This window comes from Mobula birostris, chromosome 16 (genome assembly GCF_030028105.1).
Source record: "Mobula birostris isolate sMobBir1 chromosome 16, sMobBir1.hap1, whole genome shotgun sequence".
In the NCBI taxonomy this organism is placed as follows: Eukaryota; Metazoa; Chordata; class Chondrichthyes; order Myliobatiformes; family Myliobatidae; genus Mobula; species Mobula birostris.
The window spans coordinates 61,683,805-61,706,100 of record NC_092385.1 but is presented as its reverse complement, the minus strand read 5'-3'; the positions used below and the strand labels follow the sequence as shown (position 1 = coordinate 61,706,100).

At 40.7% G+C, this 22,296-nt stretch overlaps 1 protein-coding gene across 1 annotated transcript in view; it reads left to right on the top strand.

The window, feature by feature from the left end:
• Positions 1-22,296, top strand: part of rnf123 (ring finger protein 123) — a 410,214-nt gene that overhangs the window by 119,407 nt on the left and 268,511 nt on the right. The window contains exons 18-19 of the mRNA XM_072280728.1: positions 8,818-8,889; positions 20,707-20,827. Of these exons, the coding sequence (XP_072136829.1) occupies positions 8,818-8,889; positions 20,707-20,827 (193 nt within the window). The remainder of the gene's footprint in view (positions 1-8,817; positions 8,890-20,706; positions 20,828-22,296) is intronic.

Below are 22,296 nucleotides of genomic sequence, written 5' to 3'. Positions count from 1 at the left end.
GATCGCACAGTAGCAGCGGCAGCAAAGCGGGCATTTCAGAAGTTTCTCCAGATGTTTCTCTGTGCTTTTCACGTCTGTCTCCATCAAATCAGGATTGTGCACGGCCCCTGCTTAACAAATACAATGACGACCTTTAATAAAACCCGTTTGGTCTTCCGAAATAATAAAAGGAAGTACTTTTTCTAATCTGTTTGCTAATAATTTAGAAAAATTTTTTGAATCAACATTTAATAAAGATATTGGTCTATAAGATGCACATTGAGCAGGATCTTTATCCTTCTTTAATATTAGAGAGATTGACGCTCTATTGAAAGATTCGGGAAGTTTACCCAGTTTTAATGAAGCCTCGAAAACCCTACAGAACCACGGGATTAATGAAGATGCAAAACATTTATAAAATTCTGCGGTAAACCCATCAGGGCCAGGAGCTTTCCCCAGGTTCATAGAGGAAATAACATTCTTAATCTCATCAATGGTAGTGGGAGTATCTAGCATTGAAGACATATCCTGTGAAATCTCAGGGAAATCTAGGTTATCTAAAAAATCATTCATATATTTAGAGTCTCGAGAAGACTCTGATTGATATAAGGAAGAATAAAAATCAAAGAAGATTTGATTAATCCCCGCATGATCAAGTATCAGTTGATCATTTTGATTATAAATCTGATTAATTTGAGATTTAGCATAATTAGACTTCAATTGGTTAGCCAACAGTTTGCCAATTTTGTCACTGTGTACATAAAATTCACTTCTTGTTTTCTTTAATTGGTTTACAATCGAGGACGAAAGTAATAAACTGTGTTCCATTTGAAGTTCAGTTCTTTGTTTATATAACTCCTCAGAGGGAGCTGTAACATATTTCTTATCAATTTCCTTAATCTTGTCCACAATTACCAACTCCTCCTGCTTCAGCTTCTTCCTCAAAGCAGCAGAATACGAGATAATCTGACCACGAATATAAGCTTTAAAAGTATCCCAAAGAATGTTCACAGAAATATCCTCTGTATAGTTGATTGTAAAAAAAAAAAGATCACTCTGTTCATTCATAAAGTTAACAAAGTCCGAGTCCTGAAGCAACAGCGAATTAAAACGCCATTGTCTATTATTTTGTGTATTGGCCTGAATTTTAATAGAAAGCTTAAGTGGAGCATGATCTGAAATGGTTATAGAGTCATAATCACATTTAATCACTGAAGAAATAAGACGAGAGTCAATAAAGAAATGATCAATTCTTGAATAGCAATGGTGAACATGTGGAAAAAAAAAGAAAAATCTTTTTCCTGAGGATACAAAAAACGCCAAATGTCCGTCGGCCCAGCATCAGAGAGAAATGAATTAATCAAAGTTGCAGATTTATTAGGTAAGGTCTGTAGAGGAGCCGAACGGTCCAAAGCTGGAGATAAACAGGTATTAAGATCTCCGCCCCAGATCAATGAAAACTCATTCAAATTCGGGAACTGATTGAATAATGATTTATAAAATTCCAGACAGTCCATATTGGGAGCATAAACATTAACCAAAACTACCTTTTTATTAAATAGTAGACCACTAACCAGTAGAAATCTACCATTCGGATCAGAGATAATATCATGTTGTATAAAAATAACTGAGGAGTCTATAAAAATAGAGACACCTCGAATCTTAGCGTTAGAGTTCGAATGAAACTGTTCTTCCTTCCAGAATTAAAAAAAACGTAGTCTGTCCCCCCTCCACACATGGGTCTCTTGTAAAAATAGAATTTGTGCTTTAAGTCTCCGGAACACTTTAAAAACTTTTTTCCTTTTAATAGGATGGTTAAGACAATTAGTATTCCAGGAGACAAAATTAATAATAGACTCCATAAACCCTAAAGTCAACCCGCAAAGAGGAGGGTTTTATTAAAGGTCGTTACTCTTTTTATAACATTCGCACACTGTAAAATATTGTTTATACCCCCTCACAAAATGTTCCTGAGTGTGTTATCTCTTTAGATGCTGAGAAAGCTTTTGATAGAGTAGAATGGCCTTACTTATTTAAGGTGCTTGAAATGTTTAATTTTAGCTAGAAATTTATATCCTGGATCAAACTGTTATATCATTCTACTGTGGCCTCGGTCCGTACTAACTCTTTAAGCTCACCTTTTTTCCCTCTTTTTCGAGGTACTCGACAAGGTTGTCCTCTTAGTCCTTTATTATTTGATATTGCATTAGAACCTCTTGCAATTGCCATTCGAGAATCTCCAAACATTACTGGGATAACTCTGGGCTTAAAATCCCATAAGATATCACTCTATGCTGATGACTTACTTTTATATATTTCCAATCCTCAAAAATCCATCCCTGCTGTTTTAGATTTATTAGCACAATTTAGTCTTTTTTCAGGTTATAAATTAATCCTTAGTAAGAGTGAACTTTTCCTGATTAATAAACAACTTCCCTTATATTATAACTTTCTGTTTAAATTGATTAATAATTATTTTTCATATCTTGGGATTAAAATTACTTGTAAACACAAAGATTTGCTTAAGATTAATTTTTTACCCTTAATTGACCATATTATTCAACTTTCATCTAAATGGTTTCCATTATATTTAACTTTGGTCATATTAATGCAGTTAAGATGTTTTTTCTGCCAAAATTTTTATATATATTTCAGGCATTACCGATTTTTGTTCCAAAATCTTTTTTTGATAAAGTTGACTCAAAAATTTCTTCATTTATTTGGCAAAATAAAAACCCGAGACTGGGTAAAATACATTTACAGAAAGCTAAGAGAGATGGAGGTTTAGCATTACCTAACTTTAGATTCTATTATTGGGCAATTAATATTCGACATATGAAATTTTGGTTACTTGACCAGGATATACTATCCATTCCTAAATGGGTAGCAATGGAATTACAATCTGTTCAGGGCTATACACTTGGCTCTATTTTAGGTTCCTCTCTTCCTTTTGATTTGAAACGCCTCAAACAGGTCTCTAACCTGATAGTTAAATATACCTTACGTATTTGGTTTCAATTCAGAAAATTTTTTGATTTTAACCAGTTTGGGCTAGCGATTCCTATTTTAGGTAACGCATTTTTTCCTCCCTCTTTCACATATCGTGCTTTTCAAATTTGGAAGACTAAGGGTATTTCACGGTTTTTGGATTTAATTTTAGATGGTTCCCTTATGTCTTTTGAACAATTATCTAATAAATATAATTTATCAAGAATACATTTTTTTAGATATCTACAAGTTAGAAATTTCCTAAGTACCATACTTTCTTCCTTTCCAATGCTTTCTCCTACATATATTTTAGATACTATAATTAACCTTAATCCATGTCAGAAAGGTGCATCGGCTATGATTTATAATATTAGTATGAAACTTAGGAAAGCTCCATTTGATAAGATTAGGGTAGATTGGGAACAGAAATTGGGTTCTATCATTTCCGTGGATGACTGGGGGCTGATTTTACAATTAGTCAATACTTCCTCTATCTCTGCTAAACATTCCCTAATTCAATTTAAAGTTGTTCATAGAGCACATATGTCCAAAGATAAATTAGCTCGTTTTTATTCTCATATTAATCCTTTTTGTGATAGATGTCCGGGGCAGATAGCCTCTTTAACTCATATGTTTTGGTCTTGTTCTACTCTGGAAACTTTTTGGAGAGACATTTTTAATATTATCTCAAAGGTATTGAATATAGATATCTCTCCTCATCCTATTACTGCTATCTTTGGATTACCTAAAATGTCCAGTAATCTTTCTCCTTCAGCCTGTAGAATGATTGCATTTCTTACTTTAATGGCGAAAAGATGTATCTTACAACATTGGAAAGAGCTTAATGCTCCAACTACTTATTTTTGGTTTTCTCAGACGATATTATGCTTGAATTTGGAGAAAATTAGAAGCAATCTTTATGACTCTTCATTTAAATTTGAACAGACCTGGAGATCTTTTATTCAATATTTTCATTTAATGTAATTTTTTTCTCTCTGTTTTGCTCCATATTTATATTCTCTTGTTTTTTTTTTACTGTTTTTAATGGAGGTCGGGTTTGAGGACGTGATTTTAAGTTCTTTAACTCTACTTGGTTCCAAGTTAGCCCATTGCTTTGCTTTGATTTTAGTTTAGTTGCACGGTGGGTTTTTTTTTGGGTTTTTTTTTTCCTTTTCTCTATTGATATATATATATATATATATATATATATATATAAAAATTAGTATACTATTATGTTACCTTATTATGTTATGTTTAAATTACATTGTTTGTATCATTTTTTTATCTGTATTAATATCTTCTGTAATTTTATTATATTCTAACAGTGTATTAGTGCCTATATGGCTTACCTTTTTGTATACTTATTCAATAAAAAGATTTAAAAAGAAAGAACAAATACAATATCATTTCGGAGCGGCCGCACGCGCCGCATCGTGCCGCCATCTTCTTCTCCCCTCCTTCAAGTATATCCTTCAAGTATGGAGACCAGAACTGCACATAGTATTCCAGGTGCGGCCTCACCGGTACCCTGTATATTTGCAGCATGACCTCCCTGCTTTTGAATTCAATCCCTAGCAATAAAGGCCAACATTCCGTTTGCCTCCTTAATAACCTGTTGTATCTGCAAGCCAAATTTTTCCAATTCATGAACAAGCACTTCCAAGTCCCTCTGCACAACAGCATGCTGAAATCTTTCACGATTTAGATAATAATCTGCTCTTCTATTATTCCTTCCAAAGTGGATGATCTTGCATTTACCAACATTGTATTCCATCTGCAAGACCTTGGCCCACTCACTTAACCTATCTATATCCCTCTGCAGACTCTCCACATCCTCTGTACAATTTGCTTTTCCACTCAGTATAGTGTCATCAGTAAATTTTGCTATGCTACATTCAGTCCCCTCTTCCAAATCATCAATGGTACAGGTTTCCCCTGGTATCCAGAAGTAGAGCGTTCCTATGAAACCTTTCGTAAGCCAAATTGGCATAAAGCGAAGAAGCAATTACCATTAATTTATATGAGGAAAAGTTTTTGAGCGTTCCCAGACCCAAAAACTAACCTACCAAATTATACCAAGTAACACATAAAACCTAAAATCACACTAACATATAGTAAAAACCGGAATGATATGGTAAGTACACAGCCTATATAGAGTAGAAATAATGTATGTACAGTGTAGCAACACACATCAAAGTTGCTGGTGAACGCAGCAGGCCAGGCAGCATCTCTAGGAAGAGGTACAGTTGACGTTTCAGGCCGAGCACCTTCGTCAGTACCTCTTCCTAGAGATGCTGCCTGGCCTGCTGCGTTCATCAGCAACTTTGATGTGTGTTGCTTGAATTTCCAGCGTCTGCAGAATTCCTTTTGTTTATGTACAGTGTAGCTTCACTTACCAGAATCGGGACGACAGTGAGCACAGTGGAAGGTTCACGCATTTTTCTACCATACAGTTCTTTGTAAGCACTCGAAACATCCTGCAAACCTGCCCTAAACCTACGTGCCCTTTCAAAATTAAAGTCATACTTTTCTGCAATCATTGCAGCACTGTCAATCGTGGTGAAAATCTCACACAGTTCAAAGCTATGGCGGCTTGATGCTGAGTGTAGTTCCCGGGGCCACTCTCGCTGCTCAGGGTGCACGCTGCCTCTATAACAGCTCGCTGCAGAACAAACGCTGAATGCTATTTTTGCTTTTCGCCTTTTTTCGTAAAAGCGAAAATGCTCTTCGGATTTCTTTCTGTTAGCGAAAACAGGTACCAATGTAGGTCTTTCATAAAAGCAAAGTAGAGTAAAGCGAACTTTCGAAAAGCAGGGGATACCTGTAAACAGCTGCAGGCCCAGCACCGACCCCTGTGGCACCCCACTTACCTCTGACTGCCAACCAGATAAACACCCATTTATACCAACTTTCTGCCTTTTATTGGTTAACCAATCCACTATCCATGCCAATGCACTTCCTCCAACTCCATGCATCCATATCTTATTTATTAGTCTCTAGTGTGGCACTTTATCGAACGCCTTCTGGAAATCCAAGTATACGACATCCACCTGTTCCCCTCTATCCACTGCACTCATTATGCCCTCAAAGAGCTCCAGTAAGTTTGTCAAACAGGACCTGCCCTTTCTGAGTTCATGCTGTCTCTGTTTAATGGAACCACTCCTTTCTAAATGTTTTGCTATTTCTTCCTTAACGACTGCTTCAAGCATTTTCCCAATGTTAAGCTAACCGTCTTTTGCCTACATCCTTTTTTAAAAAGTGGCATGACATTTGCTGTCTTCCAATCCGCCAGGACCTGCCCAGAGTCTAGAGAGTTTTGATAAATGATTACCAACGTGTCTACTATAACCTCCGCCACCTAGGAATCTTCAGCACCCAGGGATGCATCCCACCAGGACCAGGGAACTTCAGGCCCTCTAGTTTGCTCATCACTATCTCTTTAGTGACAGTGATTTTATCGCAGTCTTCACCTCCCATTTCATCCATAACATCCTTCTTTGGCATATTAGACATGTCCTCCACCGTGAAGACCAACATAAAATTGTCGTTCAATGCCTCAGCCATTTCCTTATCACCCATTATCAATTTCCAAGGTGGCCTCAAAGCTCACCTTTTCTTTCTGGACACCAGATCCAACCAGTTCCCTGGTTCCTCTTATCCTCACTCTCCTACATTTGGCAGAACTTGTCCTCACTCTCAATAATTTCTCCTTTGGTTCCTCCCACTTTCTTTAAACAAAAGGTGTAGCCATGGGCACTCGCATGGGTCCCAGCTATGCCTACCTTTTTGTCAGCTATGTGTCTATGTTTCAAGCCTACACTGGTGACCATTCCGCACTTTTCCTACGCTACATCAATGACTGCATTGTTGCTGCTTCCTGCACCCACGTGGAGCTCATTGACTTCATCCACTTTGCCTCCAACTTCCATCCTGTCCTCAAATTTACCTGGTCCATTTCGAACTGTTCCCTCCTCTTTTTCGTTATCTCTGTGTCTTTCTTTAGAGACAGCTTATCTACTGATGTCTGTTGTAAATCCACTGATGTTACCTGAACTATACCTCTTCCCACCCTGGTATTTGTAGAACTGCCATCCCCTTCTCTCAATTCCTCTGTCTTTGTGGCATCTGCTCTCAGGATGAAGCTTTTCATTCCAGAACGAAGGAGGTGTCCTCCTTCAAAGAAAGGGTCCTCCCTTCCTCCACCATCAATGCTGTCCTCAACTGTATTTCTTCCATTTTGTCCATATCTGCCCTCTCCCCATCTTCCCACCACCTCCGTCTCCAGGGATAGAGTTCCTCTCATCCTCACCTGTCACCCCACCAACCTCCGTGTCCAGCACATAATTTTCCGCAACCTCCACCATCTCCAATGGGATCCCACCGTCAAGAACATCTTCCACCCCCCACTTTCTGCAGGGATCGCACCCTTTGCAACTCCCCATTCATCCCTCCTCACTGATCTCCCTCCTGGCACTTATCCATGCAAGCGGAACAAGTGCTATGCCTACTCCTACACCTCCTTCCTCACTGCCTTTCAGGGCCCCACGCAGTCGGTCCAGGTGAGGTGACACCTCACTTGTAGTCTTTTGGAGTCATCTACTGCATCTGGTGCTCCCGGTGTGACCTCCTGTATATCAGTGAGACCCAACGTAGGTTGGGAGACTGCTTCAACGAGCACCTACTTTCCATCCACCAGAAAAGGCAGGATCTCCCAGTGGCCACCCCTTTTAATTCCACTTCTCATTCCCATTCTTACATGTCAGTTCATGGCCTCCTCTACTGTTGTAATGAGGTCACACTCAGGTTGGAGGAGCAACACCTTGTATTCCATTTGGGTAGTCTCCAACCTGATGGCATGAACATTGATTTTGTGAACTTTAGATAATGCCTCCTAGTCCACTCTTCACCACTCTCCATCCCCTCTCACCTTATTTCCTTATCTGCCTCCCTCTGGTGCTCCTCCACCTTTTCTTTCTTCCATGGTCTTCTATCCTCTCCTATCAGATTCCCCCTTCTCCAGCCCTGTATCTCTTTCACTAATCAACTTTCCAGCTCTTTACTTCACCCCTCCTCTCCTCCTGGTTTCACCTAGCACCTTGTGTTTCTTCTTTCCCTCCCCCCTCCCTCCACCTTCTTACTCTGACACTTCATCTTTTTTTCCTCTAGTCCTGATGGAGGGTCTCACCTGAAACATTGACTGTAGCCCTTTCCATGGATGATGTCTGGCCTGCTGAGTTTCTCCAATATTTTGTGTGTGTTGCTTTGCCTCTACCTGTTGTCTACATTATTAAGGATTCCTATTCCAGTCAAAACAATTCCCTCTTCCTTGTTAAATATTTTCTTCATTTTAAACATTTTATTTGAAACAATGTTATTCAACAACCTCTCAACCTTTTAAAAAGCTGATGTTAATCTTAGAGTCTTTACTCTACAAAAACTTAATATATTCCACTTGAAGTCTGGCACCTTAACTGCTTGTGTCAGAAGCATGTCTTATCCTGGTACTTAAGCTTATTGCAATGCAGGTCAACAATAGCTTAGTCTCTTCTATCTGACCACTGGTTTTTAATGTGTGTACATGTTGGTAGTGGGATACAGATCACAAAGGTTTTACTGAGACTGTTAATGAAGTCCACCTCAGTTGTGGGAAGTGCTGGTGGTGGACAAGTTGCAGAGAAGCACAGAGGCTTTAGTGGTGATTGTTAACAGGTTGAGTCTGAAACTTTCAACGAAGTTCTCCCATCATGGAATCTGATGTTCCATCTAATTGGAAGATGACACTATAACCAAATGTTCAAGTGATAAATGACAAATTCAACACTCAAACATGTTTAACTTTTTTCATTTCAGGGGGAAGCATCCAGATACATTTTCCTGAATAAATTCAGAAAATTTTTACAGGAGAATGCCAGCAATCGAGGAGTGAGTACTTATTAGCACCTTGTTGTTTGTCCGAGATTTCTAACCAAATCTGTATATGGTATTCTGTGATATTTTAGTGTTACTTCTGTATTCCATTAAAGATCCATATTTCCTGTTTCTAATTTAAATCATGATCTTCCACAGCATCTATAATACTTATCACTTTCTTTGAGTCCACTGGCCATCTGTTTTTGTTACTAAGCTCCTTGTTTGGTGTCTCAGATTGGATGAGCAGAAATTTCCACCATCTGGAAGACAAAGGGAAATGCAAGTCCTATTTCTAGCCACTATATTACTGCATTGTTATCCTAAGCTAAGATTTGGGTCTGAACCAGGCCACTCACAGTCTTGGTTCCCCATGTAACACTGAGCTGAGTTCTGACCATATATTCTCTTCATCATTCTTCATTCATCTCCACAATACTGACCAAGTCTAATGTTGTTCCTTTCTGAGTTCATCTTAGAATCACATTCCATTTGGCATGGGGTCAGTAAGATCAAGGAGCTGAATCCATGGTTCAAAGACTGTGCCTAGGTTTCAATTCATAGGGTGCTGATGACAGTATCAGGGAAAGAGGAAAATTCATGGTTGTTTATCTGAAGCCATACAGCATTTGATACAATGTAAGTGGATTAATTGTGTGTGTAGAACTGAATGTATATGAGCCATTATTAGCCAAGGTGGTAAATGATCAAATTGGGAAACACACAGAGAGTGGTGAATCTGTGGAATTCTCTGCCACAGGAAACAGTTGAGGCCAGTTCATTGGCTATATTTAAGAGGGAGTTAGATATGGCCCTTGTGGCTACGGGGGTCAGGGGGTATGGAGGGAAGGCTGGGGCGGGGTTCTGAGTTGGATGATCAGCCATGATCATAATGAATGGCGGTGCAGGCTCGAAGGGCCGAATGGCCTACTCCTGCACCTATTTTCTATGTTTCTATGTTTCTAAATGTTCCATGACTGTTAGCTTTCACGCATGTTATAAAAATAAAAAGAGGGAATATAGTCTTGATAGGGTATTGATAATGACAAATGGAATAAACCCAGTTATGAAAGAAGGTCTTTGCCTGGAAAATCAGAAAATAGAGTTAGTTTTGGGTGGAGTTGAGAACTATAATGAGCATTGGTGAAATATAACATTAGATTAAAGGAAACTGGTTAAAATGAACAATAAGCCTGCGGATAGAAAAGAATTCCAGAATTCACCAAAGGACCATGGCTTTGATAAGAAATGGGAAAGCAGAGTATCTGATGAGAAGAGTTAGAGGGCATGCATTTAAAGCAAGAGGGGGAGAGTTCAAAGGTGTGGTGAGTGCCCAAAATGAACTGCAAGAGACAGATAGGAAACCCAAAGCATTGACACTTTCTCTTTAATTCTTCTGCTTCTCTTTCTTGCCCTTTCAAACAATTTTTATGATCTTTCATCTACCTCTGAAACCAAGGTTCTGCTATCCTGTCTTAATGTTTCTCAGTGTTGATCACCTTTAATACATCTACAGCAAAGTCAGAGAGTCCTAACGTAATACAGCACAGAAGCAGGCTCTTTGGCTTAACTCATTCAAGCTGATCAAGCTGTCCACCTAAGCAAGTCACATTCGCCCATTTTCCTCTAAACTTATGTGTATGTATATATCCAAATGTCTTGTGTCTTGCGACCAGTTTTTTGTCCTGAAAGTATTAAATAAATTCCAAGTTTCAGCAGCACAATGGCATAGCTGGTAGAGTCCCTGCCTCGCGGCACCAGAGACTCGGGTTCAATCCTGTCCTGGGATGCTGCCTACATGGAGCCTGTACATTCTCCTCGTGACTGATTTAGTTTCCTCCAGATGCTTTGGTTTTGCTCTCAATCTCAAAGGTGTGTGCTTGGTAGGTTAGTTGGGCTCTGTAAAATTCTAGTGTGTGGTAGAATCATGGGGGTGTTCAAGTCAAGTCAAGTTTATTGTCATTTAACTATATGCATGTATATGATGTATATAACCATATAGTGTATATAGAAATGAGGCAACGTTTCTTTGAACCAGGTTGTATAGCATAGTAGTACACGTAATGCACGATAACTTACGAAGGTAAAGACAAAATCTACAGATGAATCCCACATAATTAACAAACTAAAGTGCATTAATATTAAATATTGTAAGGCATGGAACAGATTAACCAGTGACACTTTGAATATGATGTGGCAGGGAGCTCAGAGGCCCAGTGGCCTGGGGGAAGAAACCATTTATCATCCGGACCATTCTTGTTTTTTATGATTCGTACTCTCCTGCCTGATGGTAGAAAGTCAAAGAGGATGCTGGTTGGATGGCTGGGATCCTTAATGATAATAATGGCCCTGCATACACAGTGTTCCTGATACATGTCCCTAATGGATGGTAGAGTGACCCTATGATCCTCTCAGTTGTTCTCACAATCCTTTGTAGGGACTTCTCATCCGATGCTCGACCAGATAGAGATGGAACTTGTCAGGATGCTCTCAATGGTGCTCCTGTAAAATGCAGTTAAGATTGGGTGGAAGGTGTGGGGGAAGCCTTGTTTGCCTCAGTCTTCTTGGAAAGTGGAGGTGCTGCTGCTGTGCCTTCTTGCTCAAGGAGGTGATATTAAGGGATCAGGTGAGGTTATCTGTAAAGTGAACTCCCAGGAACTTGGCACACTTAACTCTCTCTACGGAGGAGCCAAGTATTCACAGAGGGGGATGGTTGGTCTGCAACTTCCGGATTTTCTTTGTCTTCTCCACGTTCAGGCTTAGGTTGTTGTTCTCACACCAGTCCACCAGATGCTCCACTTCCTCTCTATATTCTGTCTCATCATAATACTTGATAAGGCCAACCACTGTTGTGTCATCTACAAACTCGATGACACAGTTTGACCTGGATCCTGTAACACAGTCATGCATCAGCAGTGTAGACAGCAGTGGGCAGAGCACACAGTCTTGGGGAGTGCCAGTGTTCAGTGTAATGGGACAAGAGATGTTGCTGCCCACACTGTTAAGAAGTTGCTGAGTATGTTGGGAGAATGAAAAATAAGGTTATAGTAGGATCAATGGAGATAGGGATTGTTGGAATGCACATAATGGGCTGAAGAGCTGGTTTCTCCGGTTTATCTCTCTATGACTCTACTACCTTAGGTATTGCTGGGAATGAGTAGATACTTGTTATAAATCGGTTTAATTGTGCATGGAAAATGGATTGAGTTCCGGCTCCAGAAATTGGGCATGAATCATCTGGGTACTGTTGTTGGCAGTGTGAAGAAGCTGCTAAATATTGGATTTCTCACCTACCTGTTCTGCAGCATCACCAGAACTTCTAGACTGAGAGCTCTGGTGTGGTGTTGGCATTAGCTTTCCTACATCGACACTCAGACATTCAATTCCCAGAGTAGGGGACAGACTGAGTAGGATGAAGTGAGAGAATATATTGAAAGAGGGTAGCGTGAATAAGAAGTCAGAGTTTGAGACCTGGCTGGCAAGTGAATGGATAGGTCAAAATATTGCAGGACACTTGATTGAATAAAGCTCCTGCTGGTGGTGGTTGGGGGGGGGGCGCGCGGCAGAGGAGTGTAGTGGTAGTATGATGCAATATTCTTAAAGTTATGGGGTTGGAGAGGATGAAAGTTTGCAATTTACAGAATCTCCCCAGGTTTTGAATGACCTGAGATAGGGAAATCCAACTTCATAAATTCTCCCAAACATTTTTTAAAGCATTTTCAAGCTACTAATAACAAGAAAGATTAAAAAGTTTCATAGTGTTCATTACTGACTGGATATAGTATGCACTCCATTAGTTTTCTCATGCATAGTGTTTATAATGAAAAGAAAGAGTTACGGCAATTATATGATATGGTAGTCATAAAAAAACAGGTTTCTAATATAGATAAATCGGTAAGGACTGTTCTCAGTTAAGAACTCTCACATGAACCAGGAACTCTCTATATTTGCATTCAGAGGAGATTTGGGGGAGTTGGAAGATGGAAGTTAATGAGTTGATGACTGAAAACTGGAGTTTTAGGGTGAAGGCAGAATCTGAATTTATAAGACCATTGGTAGGCTGGTGAGTGTGTGGTAATGGTTGAGGTTCAAGGAAGAGGAGAGTGTTGGGAATGAAGATACCTGGATAGAAGAAAACCAGACACAGAAGTAATGTAGTGGTCATTCCCATGGAGAACCGCACTTAGAAACTCAGAATTATGAAGAGTGGAGGAAAGGAAGACTAGGTTGTTGGGTGTCTCTTTTCAGTTTAGAAGCATGGGGGGGGGCAGGATCTCATTGAAGCCTATTGAATATTTAAAGACTTAGGTAGAATGGATGAGCCTATTCTCACTGGAGTATGGAAGAGTCGGGGTGACCTTCAAGGGGCTATTAGTTGCAAATGTGGAGTGAAAGCAGCTAGTTGAGTGTAAGTCTTACAGCAAAGGGAGATATATAAGAAGAAGATTATTGAGATTAGTATAGACAGGGAAAAGTATGCATCTTAAAGGAGGTAATAACAGAGAAGCTTTATACTTTATACTTTATTGTCGCCAAACAATTGATACTAGAATGTACAATCATCATAGGGATATCTGATTCTGTGCTTCCTGCTCCCTGGATTACAAATCAATAGTAAATATTAAAAATTGAAATTATAAATCATAAATAGAAAATAGAAAAATGGAAAGTAAGGTAGTGCAAAAAAGCCGAGATGCACGTCCGGATATTTGGAGAGTACGGCCCAGATCTGGGTCAGGATCCGTTCAGCAGTCTTATCACAGTTGGAAAGAAGCTGTTCCCAAATCTGGCTGTACGAGTCTTCAAGCTCCTGAGCCTTCTCCCGGAGGGAAGAGGGACGAAAAGTGTGTTGGCTGGGTGGGTCGTGTCCTTGATTATCTTGGCAGCACTGCTTTGACAGCGTGCAGTGTAAAGTGAGTCCAAGGACAGAAAGTTGGTTTGTGTGATGTACTTCGCCATGTTCACGATCTTAGAAACATAGAAAATAGGTGCAGGAGTAGGCCATTCAGCCCTTCGATCCTGCACCGCCATTCAGTATGATTATGGCTGATCATCCAACTCAGAACCCTGTACCAGCCTTCCCCCCATACCCCCGATCCCTTTAGCCACAAGGGCCAGATCTTCTGCAGCTTCGTCCGGTCTTGGACAGGACAACTTCCATACCAGGTTGTGATGCACCCTAGAAGAATGCTTTCTACTATGCATCTGTAAAAATTAGTGAGGGTTTTAAGGGACAGGCCAAATTTCTTTAGTTTTCTCAGGAAGCAAAGGCCTTCTTGGCAGTGGACTCTGCTTGGTTGGACCAAGTCAGGTCATTTGTGATAGTGACCCCGAGGAACTTAAAGCTTTTGACCTGTTCCACTTGCGCACCACCGATGTAAATTGGGCCATGTAGTCTGCTACTCCTTCTGAAGTCAACAACCAATTCCTTCGTCTTGCTGACGTTGAGGGATAGGTTATTGTCTTCGCACCATGCCAGCAGGTTCTTAATTTCCTGTCTGTACTCAAACTCATCATTACCCGAGATACCGCCTACAACTGTTGTGTCATCAGCAAACTTATAGTCATAGTCATACTTTGTTGATCCTGGGGGAAATTGGTTTCTGTTACAGTTGTACCATAAATAATAAATAGTAATAAAAATTATGCCAGTAAATTATGAAATAAGTCCAGAACCAGCCTATTGGCTCAGGGTGTCTGACCCTCCAAGGGAGGAGTTGTAAAGTTTGATGGCCACAGGCAGGAATGACTTCCTATGATGCTCTGTGTTGCATCTCGGTGGAATGAGTCTCTGGCTGAATGTACTTCTGTGCCCACCCAGTACATTATGTAGTGGATGGGAGACATTGTCCAACATAGCATGCAACTTGGACAGCATCCTCTTTTCAGACACCACTGTGAGAGAGTCCAGTTCCATCCCCACAACATCACTGGCCTTACGAATGAATTTGTTGATTCTGTTGGTGTCTGCTGCCCCAGCACACAACAGCAAACGTGATAGCACTGGCCACCACAGACTCGTAGAACATCCTCAGTATCGTCCGGTAGATGTTAAAGGACCTCAGTCTCCTCAGGAAATAGAGACGGCTCTGACCCTTCTTGTAGACAGCCTCAGTGTTCTTTGACCAGTCCAGTTTATTGTCAATTCGTATCCCCAGGTATTTGTAATCCTCCACCATTTCCACACTGACCCCCGGATGGAAACAGGGGTCACCGGTACCTTAGCTCTCCTCAGGTCTACTACCAGCTCCTTAGTCTTTTTCACATTAAGCTGCAGGTAATTCTGCTCACACCATGTGACAAAGTTTCCTACCGTAGCCCTGTACTCAGCCTCATCTGCCTTGCTGATGCATCCAACTACGGCAGAGTCATCTGAAAACTTCTGAAGATGACAAGATATTGCTGCCAAGAAGGCCCACCAGGTCCTTTACTTCCTGAGAAAACTAAAGAAATTTGGCCTGTCCCTTAAAACCCTCACTAATTTTTACAGATGCACCGTAGAAAGCATTCTTCTAGGTGCATCACAACCTGGTATGGAAGTTGTCAATATGTATTGAGTTTGGTGGAAACTTGGCTACACAATCATGGGTGTACAGTGAGTACAGCAGGGGGCTGAGTATACAGCCTTGTTGGGCACCGGTGCTCAGAGTGATTGTAGAGGAGAGCTTGTCCCCTATTTTTACAGCCTGTGTCCTGTCTGTGAGGAAGTTGAAGATCCAGCTGCAGATCTGAGTGCTAAGGCCCAGGTTCCGGAGCTTAAGAATCAGTTTATTTGGAATGATAGTATTAAAGACAGAGCTGCAGTCAATGAAAAGGAGCCTTACGTATGGGTCTTTATTCTCATGGTACTTTCTTCAGTGCGAACTGAGGGATTATGACTGCATTTTCAAGGTGAACATCAGTGGGTTATAATAACTGGTAGCTTAAATAAGGAAATTGTGGTATCAGACAGTTCCTATCGGTTGGTTGTAAATTATTTATCTAGTTTTGTATTGCACTTTGATATGCAAGGAGTCCAAGTTACCAGCAGTTACTTTTGGAAAGAAGTTTCACCTCTTCTGGTCCCCAATCACTCAACTGTCAAGGTTTCTGCCAACATCCTCCTTCACCTCCCAATTCCATTACCTTGGCTGGACCTTTACTCTTTTGTCTAATCCTTCACCACCCAGCTGGTCTTCCATCTGATTGAGTTTATTCACAGTAAATACAATCCAAGAAATGCTATAGAATCGATGAAAGGTTGCCCCAACAGGACGGACAAGCAATCAATGTGCCAAAGCAAAAAAACTATCCAAATACAAAATGAGTAAATAAATAAATATGAAATAACTTCGAGAAAGTGAGTTGCTGAGTCCTTGAAAGTGAGTCAATAGACAATAGGTGCAGGAGTAGGCCTTTCAGCCCTTTGACCCAGCACCACCATTCACTGTGATCATGGCTGATCATCCACAATCAGTACCCTTTTCCTGCCTTCTCCCTATATCCCTTCACTCTGCTATCTTTAAGAGCTCTATCTAACTCTTTCTTGAAAGAATCCAGAGAATTGGCCTCCATTGCCTTCTGAGGCAGAGCATTCCACAGAACCACAACCCTCTGTGTGAAAAAGTTTTTCCTCAACTCAGTTCTAAATTGTCTACCCCTTATTCTTAAACTGTGGCCTCTGGTTCTGGACTCCCCCAACATCGGGAACGTGTTTCCTGCCTCTAGTGTGTCCAATCCCTTAATAACCTTATATGTTTCAATCAGATCCCCTCTCATCCTTCCAAATTCCAGTGTATACAACCCCAGTTGTTCCAATCTTTCAACATATGACAGTCCCGCCATCCTGGGAATTAACTTCGTGAACCTACGCTGCACTCCCTCCATAGCTAGAATGTCCTTCCTCAAATTTGGAGACCAAAACTGTACACTAGTAGTCACCAACCTTTTTAAGCCCAAGATCCCTACCTTGACCTTAGTGAAAGGCAAGATCTAGCTACTGAATCGTTTAGAGAAAACACAGCTCAGATTGTACTTCCAATTTGAGGCCTTTTGTTTGGGCTAAATGTATTTGAATTACACAAAATACTTTTGTCAAACTTTCAAATTAGTTCAAACAATAAAACACTGTAACTAGCATATGAAACAGGCCTTAGCTGTCTTTCTTTAAGAATATTACAATACTTCACACCTTTAATTCTAAGTTTCATTATTTACTTTTATATCAACACGAAAAATAAATGAATAAAAATTGACTTTTGCGCTCAGTGTGTTGACTGGGGCTGAACGCCTTCTGCTAGTTCCCTGAAATTTGGCTCATAACTACAGACAGCCAGTCTGAGACAGTCTGTGAGGTGTCTGTCAGTAAGAGACCTCCTGTACTTAGATTTAATAATTTTCATCTGTGAAAATGCAATTTCACATAGATAAGTTGACCCGAAGTAGGCACTGATTTTTAGTGCACATGCGGTGAGATAAGGAAACTTCACCCTGCTGACAAAATCCCAAAAGTCACCGTCCTTTGATCTTGTTTTAAGCTTGATGTCATTTTGAAAATCAATTATTTCATTTCAGAATCACTTGGCACACTAAATACTTGCTGGAGTTTGGCTGCTATCAGTTCTATATGGGTTTGAAATAAATGTAGCAATATCTTTCATGACGTTTAACTCCCCAAAACGCCGATCGAACTCTATTGCCAATTTGTTTAGGTGAGCACAGTACTGCTCAGGGCGAAAAGCATTTTTTTCCGTGATGGCCGGTAACATTTTTTCCAAGTTGGGAAAGTGTGTCAGCCTCCCGTTCTTTAAATTTGAAATCCAAACACCGAGCTTGGCCTTAAACGCATTTACTGTGCTTATTATGTGGGTTAGGTGTTGGTCTTTTCCTATGAGCTCGTTGTTAAGTGCATTTAACTTAGCCGTTATGTCTGTGAGAAACCCTAAATCTAGTAGCCACGCATCATCTGACAGTTCCTCGTGCTCCTCGTTTCTTGTCGACAGAAAAGTCTTTATCTTGGGCAGCAAGTCAAGAAATCATTGCAGCACTTTGCCGCGACTCAACCACTGAACATCAGCATGAAGAATTATGTCTCCGTAAGCGGCATCAAGCTCATCCGATAACGCCTTGAATAAGCGGTGCTGAAGCACTTTTGCTCGAATCAAGTTTATCAGTTTGACCACCAGTGTCATTACATTAGAAAAGTTCACGACCTTCCCAGCCAAGGCCTGCTGATGAATCTCACAGTGCTAATCCAGGAAGCTGGGAAAATCAGGGTCATTACGGCACAGTGCTATAAAACCAATGTGCACACCGTGCATTGCTGGGGCCCCATCAGTTTGTGAATGGGGATGTCACTTTCACAGATATATTTTTTAAACTCATTGTAAATATCCTCACCTCCTTTAATTACAAAAGAGTGAGGAAGTCCTCCTTTGTTGTAAAATCCTGGAAAGCCATTCTGACAAATATAACAAGCTGAGCTGTTTGCATTACATCCAGGGATTCATTGAACTACAGTGAAAAATATTCACAGAGTGACAAGTCCTTTAACACTTGTCGATCCACATCCTCTGACAGTGATTCTACCCTCCTTGTCACTGTTGCAGGGCCAAGTGGTATATTATGTATTGCGGTCGTGATGTTGCTTTTGTTTTTAAAGCCATTAAAAACAGTCTCTGCGGTAATGGCCATTGCTTCCTTGAATAAATGGCCATCTGTAAAAGGCTTCTTGTGTTTAGCCAAAAGGTGACTTACAGGAAATGATGCTTCAATAGCAGCCTTATTTTGAGCAGCATGTTTTATGAAAAAGGATTGCTGGGCCTTCAACCCCGATTTCAGCTCTTCAACTTTCCTGGCACGAATTGCGCTCTTTGCGGGGTAGGTGTCTTTAAATTTCTGGTGGTTGGTGTTGTGGTGCCGCTCCAGATTCCTTCTTTTGGACAGTGCTTGTGTTTGGTGGCACAACATACATACACACTTGTCTTTCACCAAGGTAAATAGAAATTCCTCTTCCCATTCTGGATGGAAGTTGTACATTCTCGCCTTCTTTCGTGGCGCCTCCGCCATGCTAGCTATCTTGCAGGATATCACGAGTGAGTGCCGTATATTGATGTTTGTGACAGTCTGTACTCTTATCTAACCTAATTGGTCACTTTGATGCAGCACGAGCTGCGCCGAAAACGCGGTGCATGGTGGGGGAGCTACACACATGCGCACTGGGCAGAAAGAACAGAACTAAAACCCCGCAACCCGGAAACAATCTCTTTTTACAAATTAGTTTTCAATAGTGAAAATATTGCTATATTACCATTATCCTAATTTGTATTACTTACTTTTTGTAATGCTTACATTACAACAGTATTTGTGTATTTCTTTTTTTTTTTTTTTGGGATCGACTGGGAAAGTCTCAAAGATCGACCGGTTGGCAACCCCTACTGTACACAATACTCCAGGTGTGGTCTCACCATGGCCCTGTACAACTGCAGAAGGACCTCTTTGTTCCTATACTCAACTCCCCTTGTTATGAAGGCCAACATGCCATTAGCTTTCTTCACTACCTGCTGTACCTGTATGCTTACTTTCAGTGACTGATGAACAAGGACACCCAGATCTTGTTGTACTTCCCCTTTTCCTAACTTGACACCATTCAGATAGTAATCTGCCTTCCTGTTCTTGCCACCAAAGTGGATAACCTCACATTTATCCACATTAAACTGTATCTGCCCACTCACCTAACCTGTCCAAGTCACCCTGCATTCTCATAACATCCTCCTCACATTTCACACTGCCACCCAGCTTTGTGTCATCTGCAAATTTGCTAATGTTACTTTTAATCCTTTCATCTAAATCATTAATGTATATTGTAAATAGCTGCGGTCCCAGCACCGAGCCTTGCGGTACCCCACTCGTCACTGCCTGCCATTCTGAAAAGGACCCATTAATCCTACTCTTTGTTTCCTCTTTACTCTTTTACTCTTTGTCCATAGGTTGTGGGAGCAATACGATGATGGGCCAGGTGAAGTTGAGTGAAGTTATCCCTTCTAGTTCAAGAGCCTGATGGTTGTGGGTAATAACTGTTTCTGAACCCAGTGGTGTGGGTCCTGAGGGTCCTGTATCACCTTCCTGATGGCAGCAGCGAGAAGATAGCATGACCTGAATGGTGGCAGTCCTTGATGATGGATGCTGCTTTTTCCTGCAACAGCTCTCCATTTTGAAGTCCTCAACGGTGAGGAGGGCTTTACCCATGATGGATGGTACTACAAAGTGCCCAGGACATCTTCAAGGAGCGGTGTCTCAGAAAGGCAGTGTCCATTATTAAGGACCCCCAGCACCCAGGGCATGCCCTTTCTCACTGTTATCATCAGGTAGGAGGTATAGAAGCCTGAAGACACACACTCAGCGATTCAGGAACAGCTTCTTCCCCTCTGCCATCCGATTCCTAAGTGGACATTGAACCTGTCCACTACCTCACTTTTAAAATATAATTTCTGTTTTTGCACGATTTTTAATCTACTCAACATATACTGTAATTGATTTACTTATTTATTATTATTATTTTTTCTTCTTTATATTCCGTATTGCATTGAACTGCTGCTGCTAAGTTTACGAATTTCTGACACATGCCAGTGATAATAAATCTGATTCTGAATGTTACTGTCTGTCTCCAAGCCCTACTCTGCCCAACTTTGGTCTCAATCTTGAACGGCTTGCTGAATCTCTGTTTGTGATCCAATGTTTTGAAGAAAATGTAGCAACGTTTTCACTTCAGGAGGTCGTCTTGATTTCATTTTGCTAGCTATCATTTGTTGCTCAAATGTATTAACAGTCAGAAACACTTCTCTGCCTTTACAGAATCCAACAATTCTTTGCCCTCCTGAATATATGGTCTGTTTCTTGCACCGACTAATTGCTGCTTTGCGAAGTTACTGGGATGAGTACAGATTGAGAAATTCATCAGCGATCCCCAGTGAAGGTATAGACCAGTGTTTAATCGTGTGTGCAGGCGGGTCAGTAACTGACTTACATGTGGACCCGCAACTGAAATTTATCCCAAAATATAAATTTCCTCCTAAAACCTGTTAAATGTCTCTTCTGTGATATAAGAATAATAAAAGGGACCAGAAAAGGTTCACGAGAATGATCCCAGAAATATAAGGGTTAACGTAAGGGGGAGCATTTGATGGCTATGGGCCTGTATTTGCTAGAGTTTAGAAGAATGAGGGAGGATCTCATTGAAACCTACCTAATATTGAAAGGTCTAGATAGAGTGGATGTGGAGAGGATATTTCTTATAGTTGGAGAGGATAGGACCAGAGGGCACAGCTTTAGTATAGAAGGACATCCCTTTAGCCATAAAGTGGTGCAACTGTGGAATTCATTGCCTCAGACAGCTATGGAGGGCAAGTCATTAGGTATATTTAAACCGAGGTTGATAGGTTTCTGATTAGTAAGATGTCAAAGGTGACGGAGATAGAGGGATAATAAATCAGCCACGATGGAATGGAAGAGCAGACTCAATGGGCTGAATGACCCAGTTCTACTCCTATGTCTTCTGGCTGTGTGATTGATCTAGATGAACCTATTCTCACTGGAGTGTGAAAGAGTGGGGAGTCACTATACAGGGGCATAAGGTTTTGAACCTGTTCACCATTTGGCTGCTAGGAATATATTTCTTGTGGGGAGTGTCTAATTTTAGAGTATACTCTCAGAATGAGGGTTGTCATTTAACACTGTTGTGAATTTTTGGAATTGTCCAGCCTGGAGTTCTGTAGCTGCAGAGTAACTATTTGTATTCAAGAATATGATGGATTATTGGATTTTAAGGGAATTAAGTGCAGTGGGAACTGGGTGGGAATGTAAAGCTGAAATCAAAGTTCAAGCCAGCCATGACTTCATTGAGTGGTGTCCTGAATCATTGACTACACGTGTTAAATGAGTAGTGTCCCATGGACTGGGATGTATGCAGGCTAAATGACAATCCACTAAACACAGGAGTATGATGACTAGTGACCCTTTGAGTGATGGGTCTGTGATAAACAGAGATTATTTAACTGTGTAGTGTGTTGAGTTATCATTTGGTATGTGTTATTGATTGTGAGTGTGTGCTGAGTGGTGACCCATTGATTGAGGGTGTTTCTAATCACTGGCCTGTTGACTATGGGTGCACAAACAAATATTCTTGATCCTTTGTTTGATACATAGAAAATTTTAATTATAAATAGATTGAAAAACCAACTCTATGTGAGAATTAGGCAGATAGCTGAGCTAGTTGGAGATGTTTGATGCTCTTTTGTCTTGCAGAGGTGGGATGTTTGATAGGAGTGGAAAGCAGTTTCATTTTCTTGAACGCTTTTTAATTGCTTTATTGAGTTGTGGGTTAAGCAGTTTAAACTCCTTGGAGACCATGAGTACAAGGTTTCAACACTAGAATGCGGTTGGGAA